The 19255-nt window shown below is 41.5% G+C and overlaps 1 protein-coding gene across 2 annotated transcripts in view; it reads left to right on the top strand.

Annotated features, from left to right (window-relative positions):
• The window catches only part of PGM1 (phosphoglucomutase 1), a 60862-nt gene that overhangs the window by 17840 nt on the left and 23767 nt on the right, over positions 1-19255 (top strand). Inside the window, exons 1-5 of one of the 2 annotated variants that reach the window (XM_004448929.4) lie at positions 9082-9848; positions 14430-14592; positions 14925-15071; positions 16549-16674; positions 18456-18646. In XM_004448929.4, coding sequence (XP_004448986.2) covers positions 9549-9848; positions 14430-14592; positions 14925-15071; positions 16549-16674; positions 18456-18646 — 927 coding nt within the window. In that variant the 5' untranslated portion in view covers positions 9082-9548. Of the gene's footprint in view, positions 1-9081; positions 9849-14429; positions 14593-14924; positions 15072-16548; positions 16675-18455; positions 18647-19255 lie in introns of those variants that run through there. The other variant, XM_004448928.4, reaches the window with a different exon arrangement.

Raw genomic sequence — 19255 nt, 5'->3', positions numbered from 1 at the left:
CCGTCTGATTCCAAAGCCCTCTGCTTAGAGCAGCAACTGTGCTTGATACAGCTTTAGATCCCCTTCCTTCTTCTCCCCTCCACTCCCCATGTGCCTAACCTGTGGTCAATGTTGAATAAATATTTATCACACAGACCAAGCCACAGACTCCATCCTCTCCAGCTGGGCTCACCTGCTTTAGAGATTAGGGGATGTGTTAGAGGGTGTGGTCAGTCCTTATCAGTACTTCTATTTTCAGAGGTTGGTAGTTTGGGTAACATTAACTGAGTGGCTACTACTTGGCCAGGCAGTGTGATAGGCACTTTACATGCCTTTCTTCATTTTACTTTCAGAACCTTTCAAGGGAGGTTTAACTATCCCCATTTAACAGGAAAGAATGTCTCCTCTTGGTGGCCTCCTTCAATCGCTTCCTGTACAGCTGGGCATCCTGGGTGGTCCAGATCACATAATTGGAAAAGTCCTGAATGATGAAATGAACAGGGAACAACTTTACCATTCTGCTCCTCTCTTAAAAGCCCAGAAACCCTTCCACATTTTAATCATTGGATGGAGTGACAAGTACCGCTGCCACAAAACTCCAAAGGTGTACCTATTCGCGCTGTACTCCAGGCAACCCGGGCCACCTGGAGTTCTTCGATTCAGCAGCTCTGAGTGGGAGTCAGTGAGGCTTGAGCCAGTTAGGGCGACCCCTTGTGAGACTGTGGTAAAACTCACTTGTTTTTCTGTTTCCAACCACAAGAGGGAAACATATAACCAGGAATAATTTGAAAATAAAGCAATTCTTTAGTTTTTTTTTTACCAAGGAATTAAAATATATATCTACTGGTAACAGCCAGAATATGAGAAATTATTAGTTTAGCTCCAGGTGAATAGTCCTAAGGGATTTAAATGAAAAATTGTTTGAGAATGCTCCAAAAAGCAAACATGATAAAAGTACATATTAGACTGAATCATATAAAATTACCATTTTTATGGTCAAAATGGTTGAGTATTGGTAATTTTTAATAAAAAATTACATGTGCATTAAGCCCTTGCAACTTCAGATTGAGGAGATTGTTTTTATTTTTCATTTTATTTCTCTCCCTTTCTCCCCCCCACCCCCGTTGTCTGCTTTCTGTGTCCATTCACTATGTGTTCTTCTGTATCCGTTTGTATTCTTGTCAGTGGCACCGGGAATCTGTGTCTCTTTTTGTTGCATCATCTCGCTGAGTCAACTCTCCATGTGTGCGGCACCACTCCTGGGCAGGCTGCACTTTTTTTGCACGGGGCGGCTCTCCCTATGGGGCGCACTCCTTGTGCGTGGGGCTCCCCTACACGGGGGATACCCCTACTTGGCACTGCACTCCTTGCATGCATCAGCACTGCATGTGGGCCAAGTCACCACATGGGTCAGGAGGCCCTGGGTTTGAACCCTGGGCCTCCCATGTGGTAGGCGGATGCTGTATCCATTGAGCCAAATCTGCTTCCCTGTTTTTAGATTTAGCCATGTGATTAAAGAATGGCATTTGCGGTGGTGGTAAACACCTTCCCCAGCTTCTCTCTCTCTCCTCTGGGCTCCCAGGATCCCCATCCAAGCTCCCAGCTTAGCACCTTTTATTCATTTATAATGATATGTTGACTTACCTGTCTCTCCTTCTAGACCAAAAGCTTCTTGACAGCTTGAATTCTTTACCTTTCTGTGGTGCATAGTGTCGAATGAAATGAATGCAATCATTCAGTCAATTTATATAAAGTAAATATTGGAAAGATAGATGGGTAAAGGGATGGACAACAGACCCATGGTCGCAAAAGAATATACATGTTCTGAGGCAGCTGTTTCATTTGTTTTTACTTCAAAATCTGCCTCATGGGTCTTTTTTTAGAAGAGGAGTAAGCCCTGCATCTTCCTATACTGTTGTCTTCCTGGAAGTCTTGCCATTATTTCTTTTTTAAGATTTATTTATTTTATTTACCCCCATCCATCATGGTTCCCTTGTCTGTCTGCTCGTCTTTTCTAGGAGGTACCGGGAATCCAACGCAGGACCTCCCACATGGGAGACAAGTGCCCAATGGCCTGAGCCACATCTGCTCCCTGCAGGCTGTGTGTCTGCTGGCTTGTGGCATCTAGCTTGTTTGGGCAGGTGAGGTGTGTAGCTCGTTTGGGCTGGTTGCAGTGTCTAGCTCATTGTGGCTGGTTGCGGCAGGTGCGGCATTTGCTCATTTTCTTTAGGACGCCCTCAGGACCCAAAACTTGGACCTCCCGTGTGGTAGGTAGGCGCCCAACTGGTTGAGCCACATCTGCTTCTCTCAGAGGTCTTTTTTTTTTTTTAAGATTCATTTTATTTATTTATCCCCACCCCCATTGTTTGCACTTGCTGTCTGCTCTCTGTGCCCATTTGCTGTGTGCTCTCTCTGTAGGAGGCACTGGAAACCGAACCTGGGACTTCCCATGTGGGGGAGGGGCACTCAATCGCTTAAGCCACCTCAGCTTCCTGCTGTCTTGTGTCTCTCTTTGTCTTTCTTCTTTGGGTCTCCTTGTTGCATCGTCTTGTTGCATCAGCTTGCCGCACCTGCCCATCACATCATCTCACTATTTGCTCGTCTTCTTTGGAAGGCACTGGAAACTGAACCTGGGACCTCCCGTGTGGTAAGGTGGGAGCTCAGTTGCTTGAGCCACATCTGCTTTCCTCAGGAGTCTTTTTGAACCTTGGCTTTTGTACAGCTCTGAGCCATCCAGCCCTGGTAATTCTGATTTTATAGCCTCATCGTGGTTTAATGTGATTTCGTGTTTTCTTTCAAGGACATTTCCTAACACAATTAAAATGGCTTTCCCAATACAAAGGCATGAAACACACCTTCATAATTTCAGATTTAGGGTGGTAAGAAGAATTAACAACTTGTGTAAGGCACTGTTTTAAGCACTTTGTATCTCTCAACTCACTGTATCCTGATACAACAAACCTATCTGGTGGATATTATTTTTAATACCCATTTTATAGACAAGGAAATGGAGGCATGAAAAGGTTAAGTACTTTGCCCAAGCTTGGTAAAATGTACTCTGCCTGTCTTCTTGCCATTGACTGAGGCTCAAGGGAGAAGGGAGGAGGTTTCCTCTTAGCCAGTAGAGCTCCAGGCAGAGCTGGCAAAGGGGACTCGGCACTTCAGGGCCCTGGTCAGCACGTGAAGAGGTGTAGGTGACAAAAGCCCAGTCATACTTCAGTGAGCCACCAAGAGGACTGTTCCATGAGGCTAATGAATCTCCCCCCCCCCCCAAGTCAGAGGTCGGACGGGCAGCCCAGCCTCACTCACCACAGCCTGAGACAGGAGGGAGCCCAGGCAGCCACTTCCTTGTCTCTTTTCTCTTCATCTCGGCCTCATTATTTTTCCCTCTACTGACCCGGCTGCCAGTGTAAGGTTATTGTTTTGGTTTTGATGATCTTATTTAAAAACTCATTTAACCATACTCCTGTGGCGGGGGACTTGGCCCAGTGGTTAGGGCGTCCGTCTACCACATGGGAGGTCCACCGTTCAAACCCCGGGCCTCCTTGACTCATATGGAGCTGGCCCACGTGTAGTGCTGATGCGTTCAAAGAGTGCTGAGCCACGTAGGAGTGTCCCCCGCGTAGGGGAGCCCCACGCGCAAGGAGTGTGCCCAGCACTATTAGACTATATGAGAACAACTTGAATACTTTGAAAGTTTTGCTTCTTAGTCAATTAAAGAACTTAAAAAGAGGGAAGTGGACTTGGCCCAGTGGTTAGGGCATCCATCTACCACAGCAGATCCTTGCATAAGGTGTACTATACCAGCCCTGGTTTTAGAACTTGTGTATATTACCTCATTTAGTCACTACAAAAACAAATAAGGTAGGGGGCTGCCATTATCTTCATTTTTCTGGATAAGGGAAAAAAGGGTTAATTTGTCCAGGGTCACACAGCTAATGACTGGTGGAGATGGGGTTCAGATCTTGATAGTCTGATCTGAGAGTCCTGTCTCTTAATCATGCTGATACAGTTTGGATCTAATAAATTAAACTTATAAATACGGTACATTCAAAGTTTTCTTAAGTGTTCTAATAATGTTTATAATTTTGATAAAAATTTCTTACCCCCTTTAACTTAAAATCACAAGTCTAAATAAGTTACTCAAATGTACATTTTAAATTGAAATCACAAAGCTAATCAGTTAGATAAGCTAATATCCTAAATCTTGTACTTTAAGTTAAAGTACTTAAAATACCAAATATTCATAGCTTTTCCCAAACTTACAGAAGTATTAATTCTCTAAGTTTCATTCAATTAAAATCTCTATACTATGATTTTGATTTTCATCATCATCTCTACTTACTTCTAGATCTTCCTAGGTTTCAAAAGACCCACTTATAAAACATTCTCTCACCCTACACAATTAGAAGTTACCTTTCCAATTGAATTGGGGGTGACATTGCCAGCTGGCTGGGATGCTTGGCAGCTTGCGATCTGGGTGTGGAGTGACTCCACAGTCCAGAACACTGTGCCCATAGGGAGACATAAGTGACTTTTTCCCACAGCCCATGTTCCCTAACTGTCAAGTCTGATGAGTCTGGAACCTCCACCCACTTGAGAAGATTCATCTAGCCTATTTTTTCCTTGATTCTATTCTGAATTCTTTCAGATTCTTCCTGTCCATCGGGGTCACGACTCTTAGAGATGTACAAATGATGCAGGGTTGGATCCGACTTGGCTCTGGTGTATTCTCATGCACCATCTGATTGTCTGTCACAATTCTATGATCAACTGTCCCTGCCCACAGCTCCCAAGATGACCTGTCTTCCTGGTCCCAGGGCTAACTGAACCTCACTTGTATACTTCAGGTCTTAATTCCAGATTCCTAGGAGAGAAAATATGATTGGCCCAGCTTTGTTGAGGCATCTACTCCTGGCGATCATAGCCTGGATTTAGGATCATACAGTGGAAACATTGCCCCAGGAGCCACTCTTGTGGGATAGGGTGGGAAGAGAAGGAATGAATGGAAAGGTACTATGTGGAGAAGGAATCAAAGGAAAGAGAGGTCATTCGGGTGTGACTTTAATGTTGGAGTTTAATAAAACCCAACAACAGGGCTCAAACCGGCCCAAGGAGTCAAAATTGAGGTTATGTGTAGGGGGCTGGCAGAGGCTCCACACTGGACAAGGGTACATGGGCCAGGATGCTTGGAGCCATCCTGACTGAGGAAGGAATTCTTTTTGCCATCCTTGGTTAATCTTTTTCCAGTCTCTCCTCCAAGCTATTTGATGCACCATCCCCAGCCAGTTAACTTTTCCAAAGCACATTAGTTTATGTCCTTTGGGCTTAAAATTTTCCATAGCTTCCAACTACCTACAAAATATACTTTGGCATAGTTCATGAGACTCTGTATACCTTGCCCAAAGTATTTCTCCAGTCTCATCCCTTTCCTCCAACCTCACCAGTGAGAGATCTGTGAATGCACCTCCAGGACAGCGCCATCGCCCTTCTCTTGTGATAGCTCCTTTCTGATGGTGAGCTTCTTAAGTATAAAGTCCCATTCCCTTTGTTTCTGTCCCTGACCCCAACCAGAAAGTTAAAAAAAAAATGTGTTTTTGCATCTTTATATCAAGATGACTTGATATAAAATTTACAATGACTTTCATATACTTTAGAGATGAGGAAATTGAGGATCTACTGTATTGTATTAGATGTTTTTATAGATCTGTTTTTACCTTGAGAGCTAGCCCCATGTTATAGGCTCAGCTTGGTTAAGTAATTTGCTCAAGAGATTCTCTCTCATACATTTTTGACTCAAAGATTTGAGCTCAGGTGTGTCTGGCTTCTAAACCTGTGGTCTTTCCATCTTCCCCCAGTGCCTAGCCCCGGGCTAGCATTTTCTACATGCTCAGTTTCTGTCAGTTGTAGAGACAATTGACTGTTTCCCAGCTTGTGCTTCCCACCGTTGGAGACAAACATCCCAAGTACCAGGGGCAAGTACTTGCCACCATCACAAGTTTAGGGCCTGGAGCCAGAGGTCTGGTGATTCCCGATGTTTTTAACAGAATCAGTAGCTTTCCTTCTAGTGCTTGTGCCTGGAGACAGTTAGCAGCTCCATCCCTTATTTCCAATCCTGTGGCATTTGCTAAAGAAGGACTGGTTGTGTGAAGAGGTGAACACACTGAGGCCCTGAGCCCAGCCCTCACCTGGTGCCTGGGACATAGGAGTTAGTTGCCCAGTGAAAATCTGTTGATTTGAAGAAAGAAAGCTAGAATAAGTGAAGGATTGGCAAGTCTGTGGTTCCTGCTGTGTTCTGTTGAAAGGTTTCTTTTCTTATCAGAATGGGAGCTGGAATCTTTGAGAGGCCAGGAGCAAAGGGGTTTATAACTCTGCCATTGTGAAAATGATTAGACCCAAGACCAGCATGAAAGTTCCTTGTCTGAAGGGAGTAATCCTTAAATTCCCCATATGGTTTAAATGCAATTTGTGTCATTGTGAAGGAGTACTGGCAATGCAGGCGAATTCATTAGGCCAAATTGGGTTCGCTATGCTCGACAGTAACGTTTCTGAAGATGAAGTTCAACCTTTGCTGGAGAGCTAAAACAAATGAGTTTCTTAATAGCTACCCCACTTAGTCTGTACGTATTAGGAAGCTTAATGTTTTTAATGCCTCTTCTTTTTTTTTTTTTTACCACACTTCACAGACCATCTAACATTGCTGCTTCTGGTAATATTTTTATATGGGTTTGAGCTCTATAATGTCCATAAAATTATGAATCAGGCCTATTTTTAGAATAGAAGCTTTTCTAGGGCAAGGATTGTGTCTTTTTGGCTTAATTTTGTATACAATCAAACATCATGCAGGCATATGTAGTTGCTCAAAATGTTATTCACATAGTTACAACTTCAGATAAAGCTTCTGAGAGAATGGCAGGCCACCAGAGAATGCTGGAATGTGTTATGTTGTGTGGGCAGAGAAGTTTTGGTTGGAGTTGTGGGAGAACCCTCATGTGCAAGTACCCCTAAATCTACCCTAGGATTTCAAAATCTCATTAGGAAAACTACCATTTATGTGGTTGGTTGCTCTGTCATTCCCTATGAAGAGATTATTAGGTTGATATGACATAAATCTGAATCTATTATTGAATATGTTAAGACATATTGCTGGCTTCATTTGCAAGTCTGTATCTCAAAACAGAAAACTTGGAACAGAATATAAAAAATATGAATTAAAACAATGGTAGTGAGTTGAAAAACAGTGGATATGTAAACTACTATTAATAAAGCAAGCTCACTTTTTCATTTAATTTTTACAGAATTTTAACTTTAAATACTAGGTAAGAGCCAAAATTAAGGTATAAAAGTGAGTTGCCTTCTGGCTTTTTGGTTTTCAACTTGATAGACCTGTCTTGTAAATTGCTTCAGTTTTATGTCTTGAGGTGTTTCCTGCACATGGGCTGGCCCTGGCTTGTTTTTCGCTCACGACACCTTTTGTCCTGTGCCTCAGAGAGGGCAGTTGTCTGCTTACAGTGCCTCTTTACTTTGGAACCCTGCTTGACAAGTTGGTAGAAAAATGATCATGTTTTGTTTCTCAAGTGGTTATTCACTTTTCTCATGAAAACCTTGACTCAGTGCATGCCACACTCCCAAAACATGTGATGTAACTAGTTTTGATGACCTTTTAAAAAAGATTTATTTATTTGCTTTATTTATTTTTTATTTATCACCCCGTTCCCCAGATGGTTCTCTCATCTGTCTGCTCAGTTTGCTCACCTTCTCTAGGAGGCACTGGGGAACCAAACCCGGGACCTCCCACATGGAAGGCGCGTGCCCAATGGCCTGAGCTACATCTGCTTCCCGCAGGCTGTGGAGCCTGCTGGCTTATGGCACCTGCTCTTTTAGCTGTCTGTTCATTGTGGTGGGTGCAGTGTCTGCTCATCTTTAGGAGGCACCAGGACCGAACCTGGAGCCTCCGATGTGGTAGGTGGGTTCCCAACTGGTTGAGCCACATCTGTTTTCCTGATTAACTTTTAAAGTATCCTGTTCAAATTCATCAAGACCTTGACAATAGAGCATCTTAATTGACAATTTCTGTTGAACGGGGCAAAGAACACAAACGTATGTATTTAAGTGGATTATTAATAAAACCTCATGGGTCAGACAAGTGGATATGGCTCAAGCCCTTGGATGCCTGCCTACCACATGGGAGGTCCTGAATTCAGTTTTCGGTGCCTCCTAAAGAAGATGAGCAAGACAGCAAGCTGACTCAAGGGGCTGGTGTGGTGGGCTGATATAACAAGATGATGACACAACAAGATGACAACACAACAAGATGATGATGCAACAAGGAAACAATGAGAGACACAACCAGCAGGGAGTAGAGATGGCTCAAATGATTGGGTGCCTGCTTCCCACATGGGAGGTTCCAGGTTTGATTCCTGGTGCCTCCTAAAAATGACGATGAGCAGATAGCAAGCATAAAAACAACGAGGTAGGGGGAAAGAGAAATAAATAAAATAAATCTTTTTAAAAAAATCTCATGGATCAAATGGAATGGATATTATATTCATTGAGGTAAAATATTTTTAAACATATTAGGTTCTTCAAATGCAAAAGATTTAAACTCCTTCACTAAAAAATTTTCTTAAAAATCCAGTCTATATAAGACGAAGAAATTTTAAAAAACGAGATTTAATCTTATGTTCATATTATTTTTCTAAATAATAGATTGATCAAAACTCATCAACCAGAAAAAAGATACATTTTTTCAGTGTTCCACTTACAGTTTCAATGATTTGCTGCATCCTTAACCCTTCTTTCTATAAGGAACAAAGGACTGTTGGTCATTCAGAATATATTTGGAGATATCCATTCTTCTAGAACTGAGTACCATTTTGTTAAATAAATCTGTTCTGTTAGGTTAATGTTTTCTTCTAACTGGTATTACAAGTAGGAAGCAAAAATCCGCTGGGTATGAAAATGCTGGTGATGTAAAGAAACAAGAAGTAACTGAGTGCCTCGCTTCCATTTTAAGATTGACCTTTTCAGTTCTAGATGGCACAGAACAACTTTAGCTGCAGATGGCCTTCTCAGTGATGAATGCCCAGAGAGGCTCTGGTTGAAGGGGTGGCAGGAGCGGTGAAAGCCACACCAGGGTGTCTTGTTCTTGTTCAGGACTGCAATTGCTCTGTCTTTGCCTGGACTCTGAGAGTGGAGTCTGGCAGACACCTGGTGTTTGTAACTGAAATCTGCTGCATACATCACCCTTTGGAGCTATCTCCACCCTAACAGCGAAATGAGGCAAAAATAATTGAAGGTATTTGGCATGGTTATGTGGGCAGTAGTGCCCTCATCAAAACCGCTTGGAAGATCTGCTTTGTGTGTGGGTGTGGGTAGGTGTGTAGCCCTTAATTTTTTTCATGTGGGGCGACAACAACAGGGAATTAGCCATGCTTTCTTGTTGAGAGTGATCATCTAGGCAAAATCTCTGTTTTAGTTACTCAAGCGACACCATTGCAGCTTCAGGCTTGGGGATCCTTGACTGCTTTCTGGACCTTCCTCCCTGAGCCGAGTGGTGGAAATGAAAGATGAGTGACTTTGATGACTGGATTTCGGGGAAATATGGAAAAATGGAAGAAGGTCCTCTCCCATTGTTGACCTTTTCTACAGCTCCCTACCACGACCAGAAACCAGGAACTAGTGGATTACGGAAGAAAACCTATTATTTTGAGGCAAAGCCATGCTATCTGGAGAATTTCATTCAGAGCCTGTTCTTTTCCATAGACCTAAAAGATCGCCAGGGATCATCACTGGTGGTTGGTGGAGATGGGCGGTATTTTAATAAATCAGCAATAGAAACAATAGTGCAGATGTCTGCTGCCAATGGGGTTGGTATACGATAAGTATTGTTACTTGTCTGGCTCTCCAAATAATCTCTTAATTTTGCAGAAATATACTTATGTACATCTCAATTCTGCTAGTCCATTTAAGTTTCATTGCAACTTAAAAAAATTGTAGATTGTGAATATAATCCTGAAATTACATTGGTTATATTAGCAGATACAGGAATGTAAGTTCAATTTCTTCTGTGTTGTGTTCTGTCCCTGTGGCTTGAAAAATTACCTGTTGCTTTTTAGACATTTAAAACACAACCCCAAGCTTAAGCTGTCTTATCTACATTCTAACTAGCTTCAAGCGGCTGGGTATCCTATGTAAGAGGGCTGTAATGAGTGGTGGAGAGAGGAGGATTTTGTTTTCTTTCAATGGCTTCCTTGTTGAAGTTCACTCACTTGTCAAACAGGAAAACAAAACCGAGGGCATGCTGTTGTTTATGGATTCTGGTAGTCGGGCAGAAATGCTAGGAGAGTATTGGAAAATGTTAGGTGTGAGCCTTCCAAGAGGACCTGTTATGGGGCAACCTCTTTATAATGACCTTGGACACAAAGAAACCCTGTGTGTGGTGAGTTTGTGCAGCAGGGTAGAGATAATAACTCCTGTAAAACTATAATATAAGGAGTCTCTGCTAAAGCTCTGCATCATGAGAAAACAGGTTGGCTGGATTAACCAAATCAAAAGGAATATTGCACCAGAAGGCATTGATCTTGATAATCTGACGATCTGCATGGCTGCAGTGATTTACAAGAAGGCAGGCACCAGGGCATTGCTGGTTTTTCTCCGTGGGACTAAAAATATATTTTTTAGTGTTTTAGATAATGCTTAGCCATAATTTGGTGCACATAGTCCTTCGAGACCCATTAATTAAAAAAAAAAGAGTATATCCTTTCTGGAAGAGATTCTGGTTCTGAGAATATAAAGTTTAACATTGCAGCTAAATATGTTGGGCATTCATTTTCAAATATTTTAATAATGTTACAAGCAAGTGTGACTGCAAAAGCCAAATTAGAAACAAAAAAACAAAAATGCTGTACCAAACTAAGTTTGTGTTTATAGCGCCTATTGTTTATAAGGTGAGCTTTCTTTTGATACTCAGTTTCAGAATCTGAATGCCTCTCATGTAAAAATTGCTGATAAAGCGCTCAAATGGGAAATTATTATGAAGCATACACATTTTTAAGATAAAATGTGACATGCCATAAATTTCATCTTTGAGGAGAGCTGCAAAGGGAATGGAATTAAGATGCTTTTAATCTTTTGAAAAGGAACGAATGGAACATTATTTCTCCGCATATATCTAGACTGGTAAATGGATCTGGTACACTGTCCCCTTTGCTGTGATATATTTGGCTTCATTTCATTTTTGTGTGAAACTGAAGGATGTGAAAGAGGTGGTGAGAATGTGTAATTCGGGTACAGCCTATAGACTTTCTCAGATTTACAATCTGAAGGTTTGCTAAATAATACATTTAAGTGATAATAATTGACTAAATATGGTAACTGCCTATTTGTCAGAGTTGTGGCAGCCCAAGCAGTATTTTCAAGTCTTTTCAAGGGCACTGATTATTGCATTTAAAGCTCTTGTGCTACCCAGCTGACTTACTTAAAATATTTAGTAGACGGATAAAATACTTTAATCTGATAAAACCTAACAAATCCCATGTGGTTTGAGTTCTTTTTCTAACACATCTTAAATTCTGACTATTTTTAACATCCCTGGTGGATTGTACACTATCACGACTTGAAGACAGGGCACCAGGGAGGGAATATAAAGGAAAGATAATTATTGCCACAGCTTTTGGTAGAAGTCAGTGTTCTTTCCGCACCTTTGCCAGTACCCATTCCATCCAGGAGCAGATTCTCAGAGGATTTTTCAGCTTAGTGAACTAAGTAGAGATCATTTTTTTCTCTCTCTTTAGTACATCCTTATCTGATACATTTATGGAATATAGACTATAATCCGCCTTCATTAGGAGTTTATTTTTTGTTCCCATTTGTGTAGCTCTGTCTGCATTTACAGGAAAAAAATAAGACATTGGTGGGGCCCCGTTTAGAATATTGATATTGCATTTAGCACCTAGAGCTGTTAGACCTAAGTTGAGAAATTGGAGTAGAACCCAGGGGTATGACTGGCAGGGCAAAGAAAATGGAACGTGGTTTTCATGGACTGTCAGAAAACATCAGACTGTACTTCCAATTAAAAGGGAAATTTAAAGGTTGGTTCCTTTCCTTGTTTGAGTATAAAATATTGGGGGAACAGCAAGGTATCCAGATGGGTGGCATGACATGAGATACATGGGTGGGAGAAGTGGGAGAGGAGGAAAGTCTATTTGATGAAGGGTTCTGGGTGTCAGGCTGAGGGAGTTCTCTCTCATTTGGTAGGCTGTTGGGAGCCAGGGAGAGTTTCTGAGAGGAGAAGGGAGATAGAACTGTGGTTTAAAAAGGTGTGAACTGGGTGGGTCTTAGTAGGTGGGATGGATTCAGCCAGGTTGGAACAAGGGAACTCCCCCGTGGAAGAATAGGGGAGATTGAGTCAACAGCTGTCACATGGTTTAGGCATCTTTAAGGGAATGAGGGCAATATAGTAAAATCTCCCCAATATCAGGTTGAAGATTAATATTCTTGAGGGTGATTCAGAGGAAATAGTAGGCTCTGGAGGGGAAGAACTTTGGCCAAGTGTATCTCTTCTTGGGCTCGAGAGAGAAGCTGGCATGGATTTCCCATACCTCTATTACTTGACTTTCCTTCTTTCTCTTATTCCCTGTTTTAAGACCCTCAGTCTGGGACTATTGCTGACTTCAGATCTCACCAGAAGGAATGGTAGAATTAAGGGGTGACTTGGGGGAAGCATAGCTTAATATTTATTAGCTTCCCCTTCCACACTAAATATCTAGAAAATCTAAATAAATAAAAGTCAGTGTGCATGATGTGCAAATACAATTTCCAGATAATTCTACCAGCTACTCTGGCTGATTAGATGGCCTCCCCCAAGTCTCTTCGTGAGAAATTCTGGAGCTGCCCAACTATGGGCTTTCATTTTGATCAGAACCCTACCTGGAAGGTCCTGGAAGGGTGAGATGTCACCATTCCAACTGCATTGAGTCAGGACGTTCACTGCCTTATCCCACTATGACACTAACTTGTCGTGTGACCTCATCATGTCATCCAATGTCTGGCATAGCACTTTACCACAAATGCTGTTATTATTGCTATGGGATGAATGAAAGAGTGAATAATTGAGAAGGATCATGGCAACTCTGGACATCAGCTTCCTCGTCCTGACGATGGAACTTGGAAGGTGCAAATGCAAGAATGGATCAAAAGTGCTCTGGGGTGTAGAAAGCACTCTACAGCTCAGTTAATAATCATTAGTATAGATTTCATATCATCTATAGGTTCCTGGAGTCTGTATAAGAAGTTAACTACAGCACCTCCCCTGACCATTCCCATTTCACAGGAGAAACAGGACAGAACAAAATACATTAGTACAATGACAACAACTGTTATTCGCAGTTAGATATATAAGAGCCAGCAGGTGACTGAAGTGAACCAACTGCTTCCTGGCAGGTGGTTGGTAGTGAGAGTTTAAATTATAAGGCAGTCATGTTTTCAGTGACCTATAGGAGGAGGTCAAAGGTAATAGTCCCAGAAAAACTTTCCCAGAGAATCTAGGTATCTCATTGGCCTTTTCAACATTAAAAACCCATCTTCCACCATTAACTTACTTCTTCAACCATATTTATCTTGAGTGGTGAAAGAAAATAACAAATGAAAAATTTGAAGAGTCCTGTCCCTTTCTTCTTTCAGACGGCGAAGGGAGGGAGGGCACAACCTCATTTCATAAATCCTCTTATAGTCACATCTTCGAGTATGTCAGAGGACCTGACAAAATTTCTTCCTTCTTTTCCAACATGAGTTATGTTCAAGCAGATATAAATTATAAGTACCACCTGTGACACTTTCATTAGGTTTTAGCTGGTTTCCTCAGCGATAACTTCCAACATCATTTAGGCCCAGGAGGTAATCCAGGTATACCCTAATATGGGCAGGTATGTTCTGCTTTAAAGAAACCTACTATATGAAAATCTAAGATTAGAAAGACAAATTTATGATGTATATTTTACAGTATCCTTCATATAAATTTTGCTTTTTTTGTTTAAAAAAATTTTTATTTTATAAAACCTTTCCATTTGGGTGGAATTCCTTGAACCAGCTAACCTATATGCGCCCTCTCAAAGTAGGTTGAAAGTATGATGGTTGGATAAAAATGTGGATTTGCACACAATTTTCCAATGTATCAAGATTATGAACCTGGTCTGGAGAAGCTCTGATTTGAATATCATAAGTTATCTTTCCAGGGCCCTATAAAGCTTCAAAAAACTGTCTGAAGGAATGGCTTTGTCCACGAATTTGATTCTACTTCAATAATATGGTGGAGACTATCTAAGCTACAGATGATCGTAAAAGAAAATCCTTTCTGACCCAGTAGAATTTTTCTTTGTCCATCTGCCTGCTGTGCTGGTGGCTCTTTGTGTTTATTGATGTGGAAGTGTATTCTGGATTCCTTCTCCTAGATTGGCCGCCTGGTTATTGGGCAGAATGGAATCCTCTCCACTCCTGCTGTTTCCTGCATCATTAGAAAGATCAAAGCCATTGGTGGGATCATTCTGACAGCCAGCCACAACCCAGGAGGGCCCAATGGAGATTTTGGAATCAAGTTCAATATTTCTAATGGAGGTGAGTCTGCTTGCCATTTTGAAGACAGTTTTACGTTCAGTCGGGTAAACTGATACCTGAGGCCCTGGGAGGCTAGGGTTCTGGTTCTGACCCTTTGCAAGTGGATTTTTCATTTGCTTTGGGTGAAGGTGAGATGCTTCTGTTGCACCTGCATGTGAGGAGCCATGCACATAATCATTAAACATGGCATTTTTTTAAAAAAAACCCTCTTCCTTCACTGCCTGAATAATGGCATGGCAGATGGGCCAGTGAAAAGGAATGGACGAGCTTTGCATTCTTTGATTTTCTTGTCAGCAGCAGAAAATGACCCACTGTTTGCTGTTCATTTCCAGGTCCAGCTCCAGAAGCGATAACTGATAAAATTTTCCAAATCAGCAAGACAATTGGAGAATATGCAATTTGCCCTGACCTGAAAGTAGACCTTGGAGTTCTGGGAAAACAGCAGTTTGACCTGGAAAACAAGTTCAAACCCTTCACAGGCATGTTTACTTTCTTTTCCCCTCTTGCCCACTGCTATTTCTAACTTGAAGCAATTTGCCTTTCAAGGTACTAATTAAGTAGGTCTGCAGCTCTGGAAAGATTGTTGTCCCTAAGCTTTGCATATATTAATTAGCAGGTCTGGAATTGGGACTGGGAAGCTAAAGACTGGGCTTGCTGGATCCTGCCAGTGATCCGCTGTGTGATGCTGGGTAAATCTTTCCAATTCTCTGGGCCTCAGTTTCCAGGCCTGTGAAGCAAATGGCTTGTTTAGAAGGACTCGAAGGTTACATTCATAGCTAACATTTATTGAACTCTCATCCTGTGCCAAACCCTTTACATGCATTATCCCATTTTATTCTCAGAATAGCCCAGTGAGTATCCACATTTTACAGATAAGGAAACAAAGGCTCAGAGAGATTACATGACAGGATCAGTCAGTAAATGATAAAATCTGGATTCAGACTGAGGTATGAATGATTCTGAAGCCTAGGCTTTGGTATTTTCTTTTTTCTGTCCTAATATTGAGTAAAATTAGACTAGGCCATTTTTTTCTGGCCAAAGTGAAATGCCACATAGGCAGCTGTGGTTTACTTTTTTGTTGTTGTTGAATTCATGTGTTACAATAATGGAAGAAATAAATGTTTATACAATTATTCAGATTAATAAAATCAAGATGAGATGTTTGGCCATCTCATCTTCATGTGCTTTGTGTTTTGACTTTGCCCTAACATGCATTCTTTCCTCTGGACTGTAACTCTGTGGAATGTGTGTTTTGATGTTTTATTTGAACATACCCATTGAGAGCTGGCAGTTGCATCATGACAAAGAATTTAGTGGCACTTTGGTACATCTCAAAGACGTTCTTGACATTCGAAAAACATTAGTGGGGATCTTCTTAATTTTCATGTTTTACAAATATTCAGACCCCTAAAAATCCAACAATAACTACAACAACAATAATTTCCTGTATTTGTTTTATTCCTTTAGCAGTACATGTAAAGCCTGGTTCATTAAATTTATTATGTCAGCTTTTTGCCATTAAGTTTAATGGCAATAGAGCTGGGAAAAGGAATGGGACAGAAAATAGACATTATGTTTTTTGTTATCTATGACCCCAAAATACACTTCTTGTCAAGATGGATAAGGAAGTAATATTACTTCATAGCAGAGATTATAAGTCAGACAAACTTTAGTCAAAAATAGCCCCCACCTCCACCCCCAGCTATGTTGTAAGTGACATAACTTCTCAGAGTTTGAGTTTTCTCAACTATGAAAGAGGACTAGTAGCATTTACCTCTCAGGGCAGTTGTTAGTATCAAAGAAGATATCATGTAACAGCTCTGGCCTATTGGAGCTGCTCAGTAATTGTCCTTATAAAATGGCTATTGCTGGTTTACAACAACATAATCATTTCAGAGTATAATATTTCTACATGTGTTCAGTCCTTCTGTCTTTTAACTTTGCTTTTTCTCACAGTGGAAATTGTAGATTCGGTGGAAGCTTATGCAACAATGCTGAGAAACATCTTTGATTTCAATGCACTGAAAGAACTGCTTTCTGGCCCAAACCGACTAAAGATCCGTATAGATGCAATGCATGGAGGTATGGGGCCATTTCTCTTAATTCCCTTCTTTCAAAGACCTGAAGCTACTTTCTGATATGTGTATCATGACACTGTAACAAGTCTTTTCTCAAGTCTCTCTTCTTAATGGTTTTTAAATAGAGTTATCTTTGCAATCATTTCAGAGTTTTATTGACACAGGTAAAAATCTAATTGTATGCAGCAAAGATATTTGAATCATGGTAAGCTATCCTGGAGGCCAGTGTTTCCACATTAAGCATCAGGAACTAGGTTTTGAGTAACATGCAACTGTTGTGAACTCTCCTTCCCCCTCAAAAAATTCCTTCCATCTTCCTAAACACCCGGACTGTTTCTGGGAGGGTGGTCATTTGCTCTATGTGGTATACACTGTCCCAAGACCCTCGCCTCCACTCCCCTGCCCCCACATGCTTCTTTTCTTAGAAGGTGGCTAGAGCAAGCCGATGAACAACAGGATATGTGTCTCCCCCTCTTCTTCCTCTGTGGGTTGTGTGGCCAGGTCAGTACATCAGTGGTCACTGAACCAGAACCATTAGATTTTCATCCTTGGGAATTCCTGAGCACTTAGGTTGGTGTTTTCTTTTTGTTTTTAATTAATTTTATGATCTTTGAGAGGCAAGGATTCTCCCTAGTGTTGGACTCTAACCTCCTGACTGGCTGGGGAATACTTTCTGCCTGTGGTTGGATCCATTTAATGATGCTATTTGGAGCATCCTGTTATACTACAAAACCGCTGTTAGAAAACCTTCTTCTAGTGGGCTGCAGTCTTCCATCCTTGGAATTTCTCCTCTTGGGTCCCTGCTTTCCTTTTGGACTCACACAGAATGGGTCTTCCTTATTCATACAAAAACCCTCCAACAGACATGTATTGAGTACCTACTAACGTTTACTGGGGTAATAGGCAGGAACTGGGCAGAGGGCTTCCTTCAAAGAGCCTACTAAGCTATGGGGGGATGAGGTGGATAAACAACCAGCCACTGCAAGGCTGAGAAAATGAGAATTATATAAAGTATCAAGTATTCTCTTTGAGAGTGTGAAAGAAGGTATATTTTGACTGGGGATATCAAGAAAGGCTCTCTGGAAGAAGTGGCATCAAACTCAATTTTATGAAAGAATGATCTTGGGTGGTGAAAAATCGGGCAAAGGTACTGCTGCAACAGCTATAGCAAAGACATGAAGGCTTAAAAAGTAAATGTTGCATTAGGCTGGGGAATAAGGAGAAGGCTGCGCTGGCTTGAGAATGGCGCTTATGATGGGGTAGAGAAGCTGGTCATGAAGTAAACATCTTTTCTCCAGGCCTTTTAGTTGTTCCTCTAATGCTTGTTTCTGTATTGCTCATGGTCCCAGCTGCCTGGACCACTTTCTATGGTGTGACAATGACCTCTTTAATAGGTGGCCCTCTGATTCCAGACGCCAGCTCTTATGCACTAAACTTTTTTTGAAGGTGTTGTTTGAAGGAGTGAATGAGGAAACATTTAAGAAGCACCTAGCACAGGTGTGTAGTAGGGTCTCAGGAATGGTTAGCTCCCTTCCCTTTCCGTATTCTTTTCCCCATGAACTGGTCCCACCTTTTCAGCCTAATCTCTCATTTTCCCTTTTGTGGACGTTCTACTCCAGTCAGAATCATCTCTTTCCCCACTAGCCCCTGAATGCAGTCTGCACGTTCTCACTGTTGCTCACGCCATGCTCCTCCCTAGAACAGCTCTGCTTTGCCTCCTGAGCCTTACCTTCTTTAATGAGTTTATTTTGTAATTCTTCATACTTTTTTTTGTGCTTTACTTAGTTGTGGGGCCGTATGTCAAGAAGATCCTCTGTGAAGAACTGGGCGCCCCTGCAAACTCGGCAGTTAATTGTATCCCCCTGGAGGACTTTGGAGGCCACCATCCTGACCCCAACCTCACCTATGCAGCTGACCTGGTGGAGACCATGAAGACAGGAGAGCATGATTTTGGGGCTGCCTTTGATGGAGATGGGGTGAACACAACTGCATTTATATGAACTCTTACACACGCCAGGCAGATCCTGCAGTTGGGGTTAAAATGCAGGTTGTTTCTGCCAGGCCCAAGGTCACTGCCAGGCCCAGGATTCCTCTTGCAACTCAGGGCAGGACTAGATTATCAGGAGACCCTCTTGAACAGAAATAAGAGTCCTTGAAATGTAAACCCACGTGTTTCATTTTGGACATTCATGTGTGCTAAGAGTGAAAGGGTAATTGGGTCCCAGGTATGATGTAATGACTAGTTCTTCACAAACTGTTGGGTTCTAGCTAACTGGCTTAAGCTAAGATTCTACATTCAACCTAGTTGGCTACTTTTTCTATTTCAATTTTCTAGAAAGAGTTTTGGTCTTATAACATAACCATTCCTTCAATCACGTTACTAGAATGATTGAACTATAATTTTATAGTCTGAAGAGTGTAATGGAAGAATTAACTTTTTAGCCCTTGTCTATAATTAAGTTTTTTTTTTTTTTTTTTTTTTTTTTTTAATATACAGGCTTTCTTATTTACAATGGTGACTATGTAACAGGCAAGGAAAAGATAGTGTCTTATTCAGGTTGTAGCTTTGGTGTCTGACAGGTAGT

The sequence above is a fragment of the Dasypus novemcinctus genome, chromosome 9, assembly GCF_030445035.2.
Source record: "Dasypus novemcinctus isolate mDasNov1 chromosome 9, mDasNov1.1.hap2, whole genome shotgun sequence".
Taxonomy (NCBI): Eukaryota; Metazoa; Chordata; class Mammalia; order Cingulata; family Dasypodidae; genus Dasypus; species Dasypus novemcinctus.
Note: the sequence above shows the minus strand (reverse complement) of the source record. Positions and strands in the feature narration are given on the sequence as shown.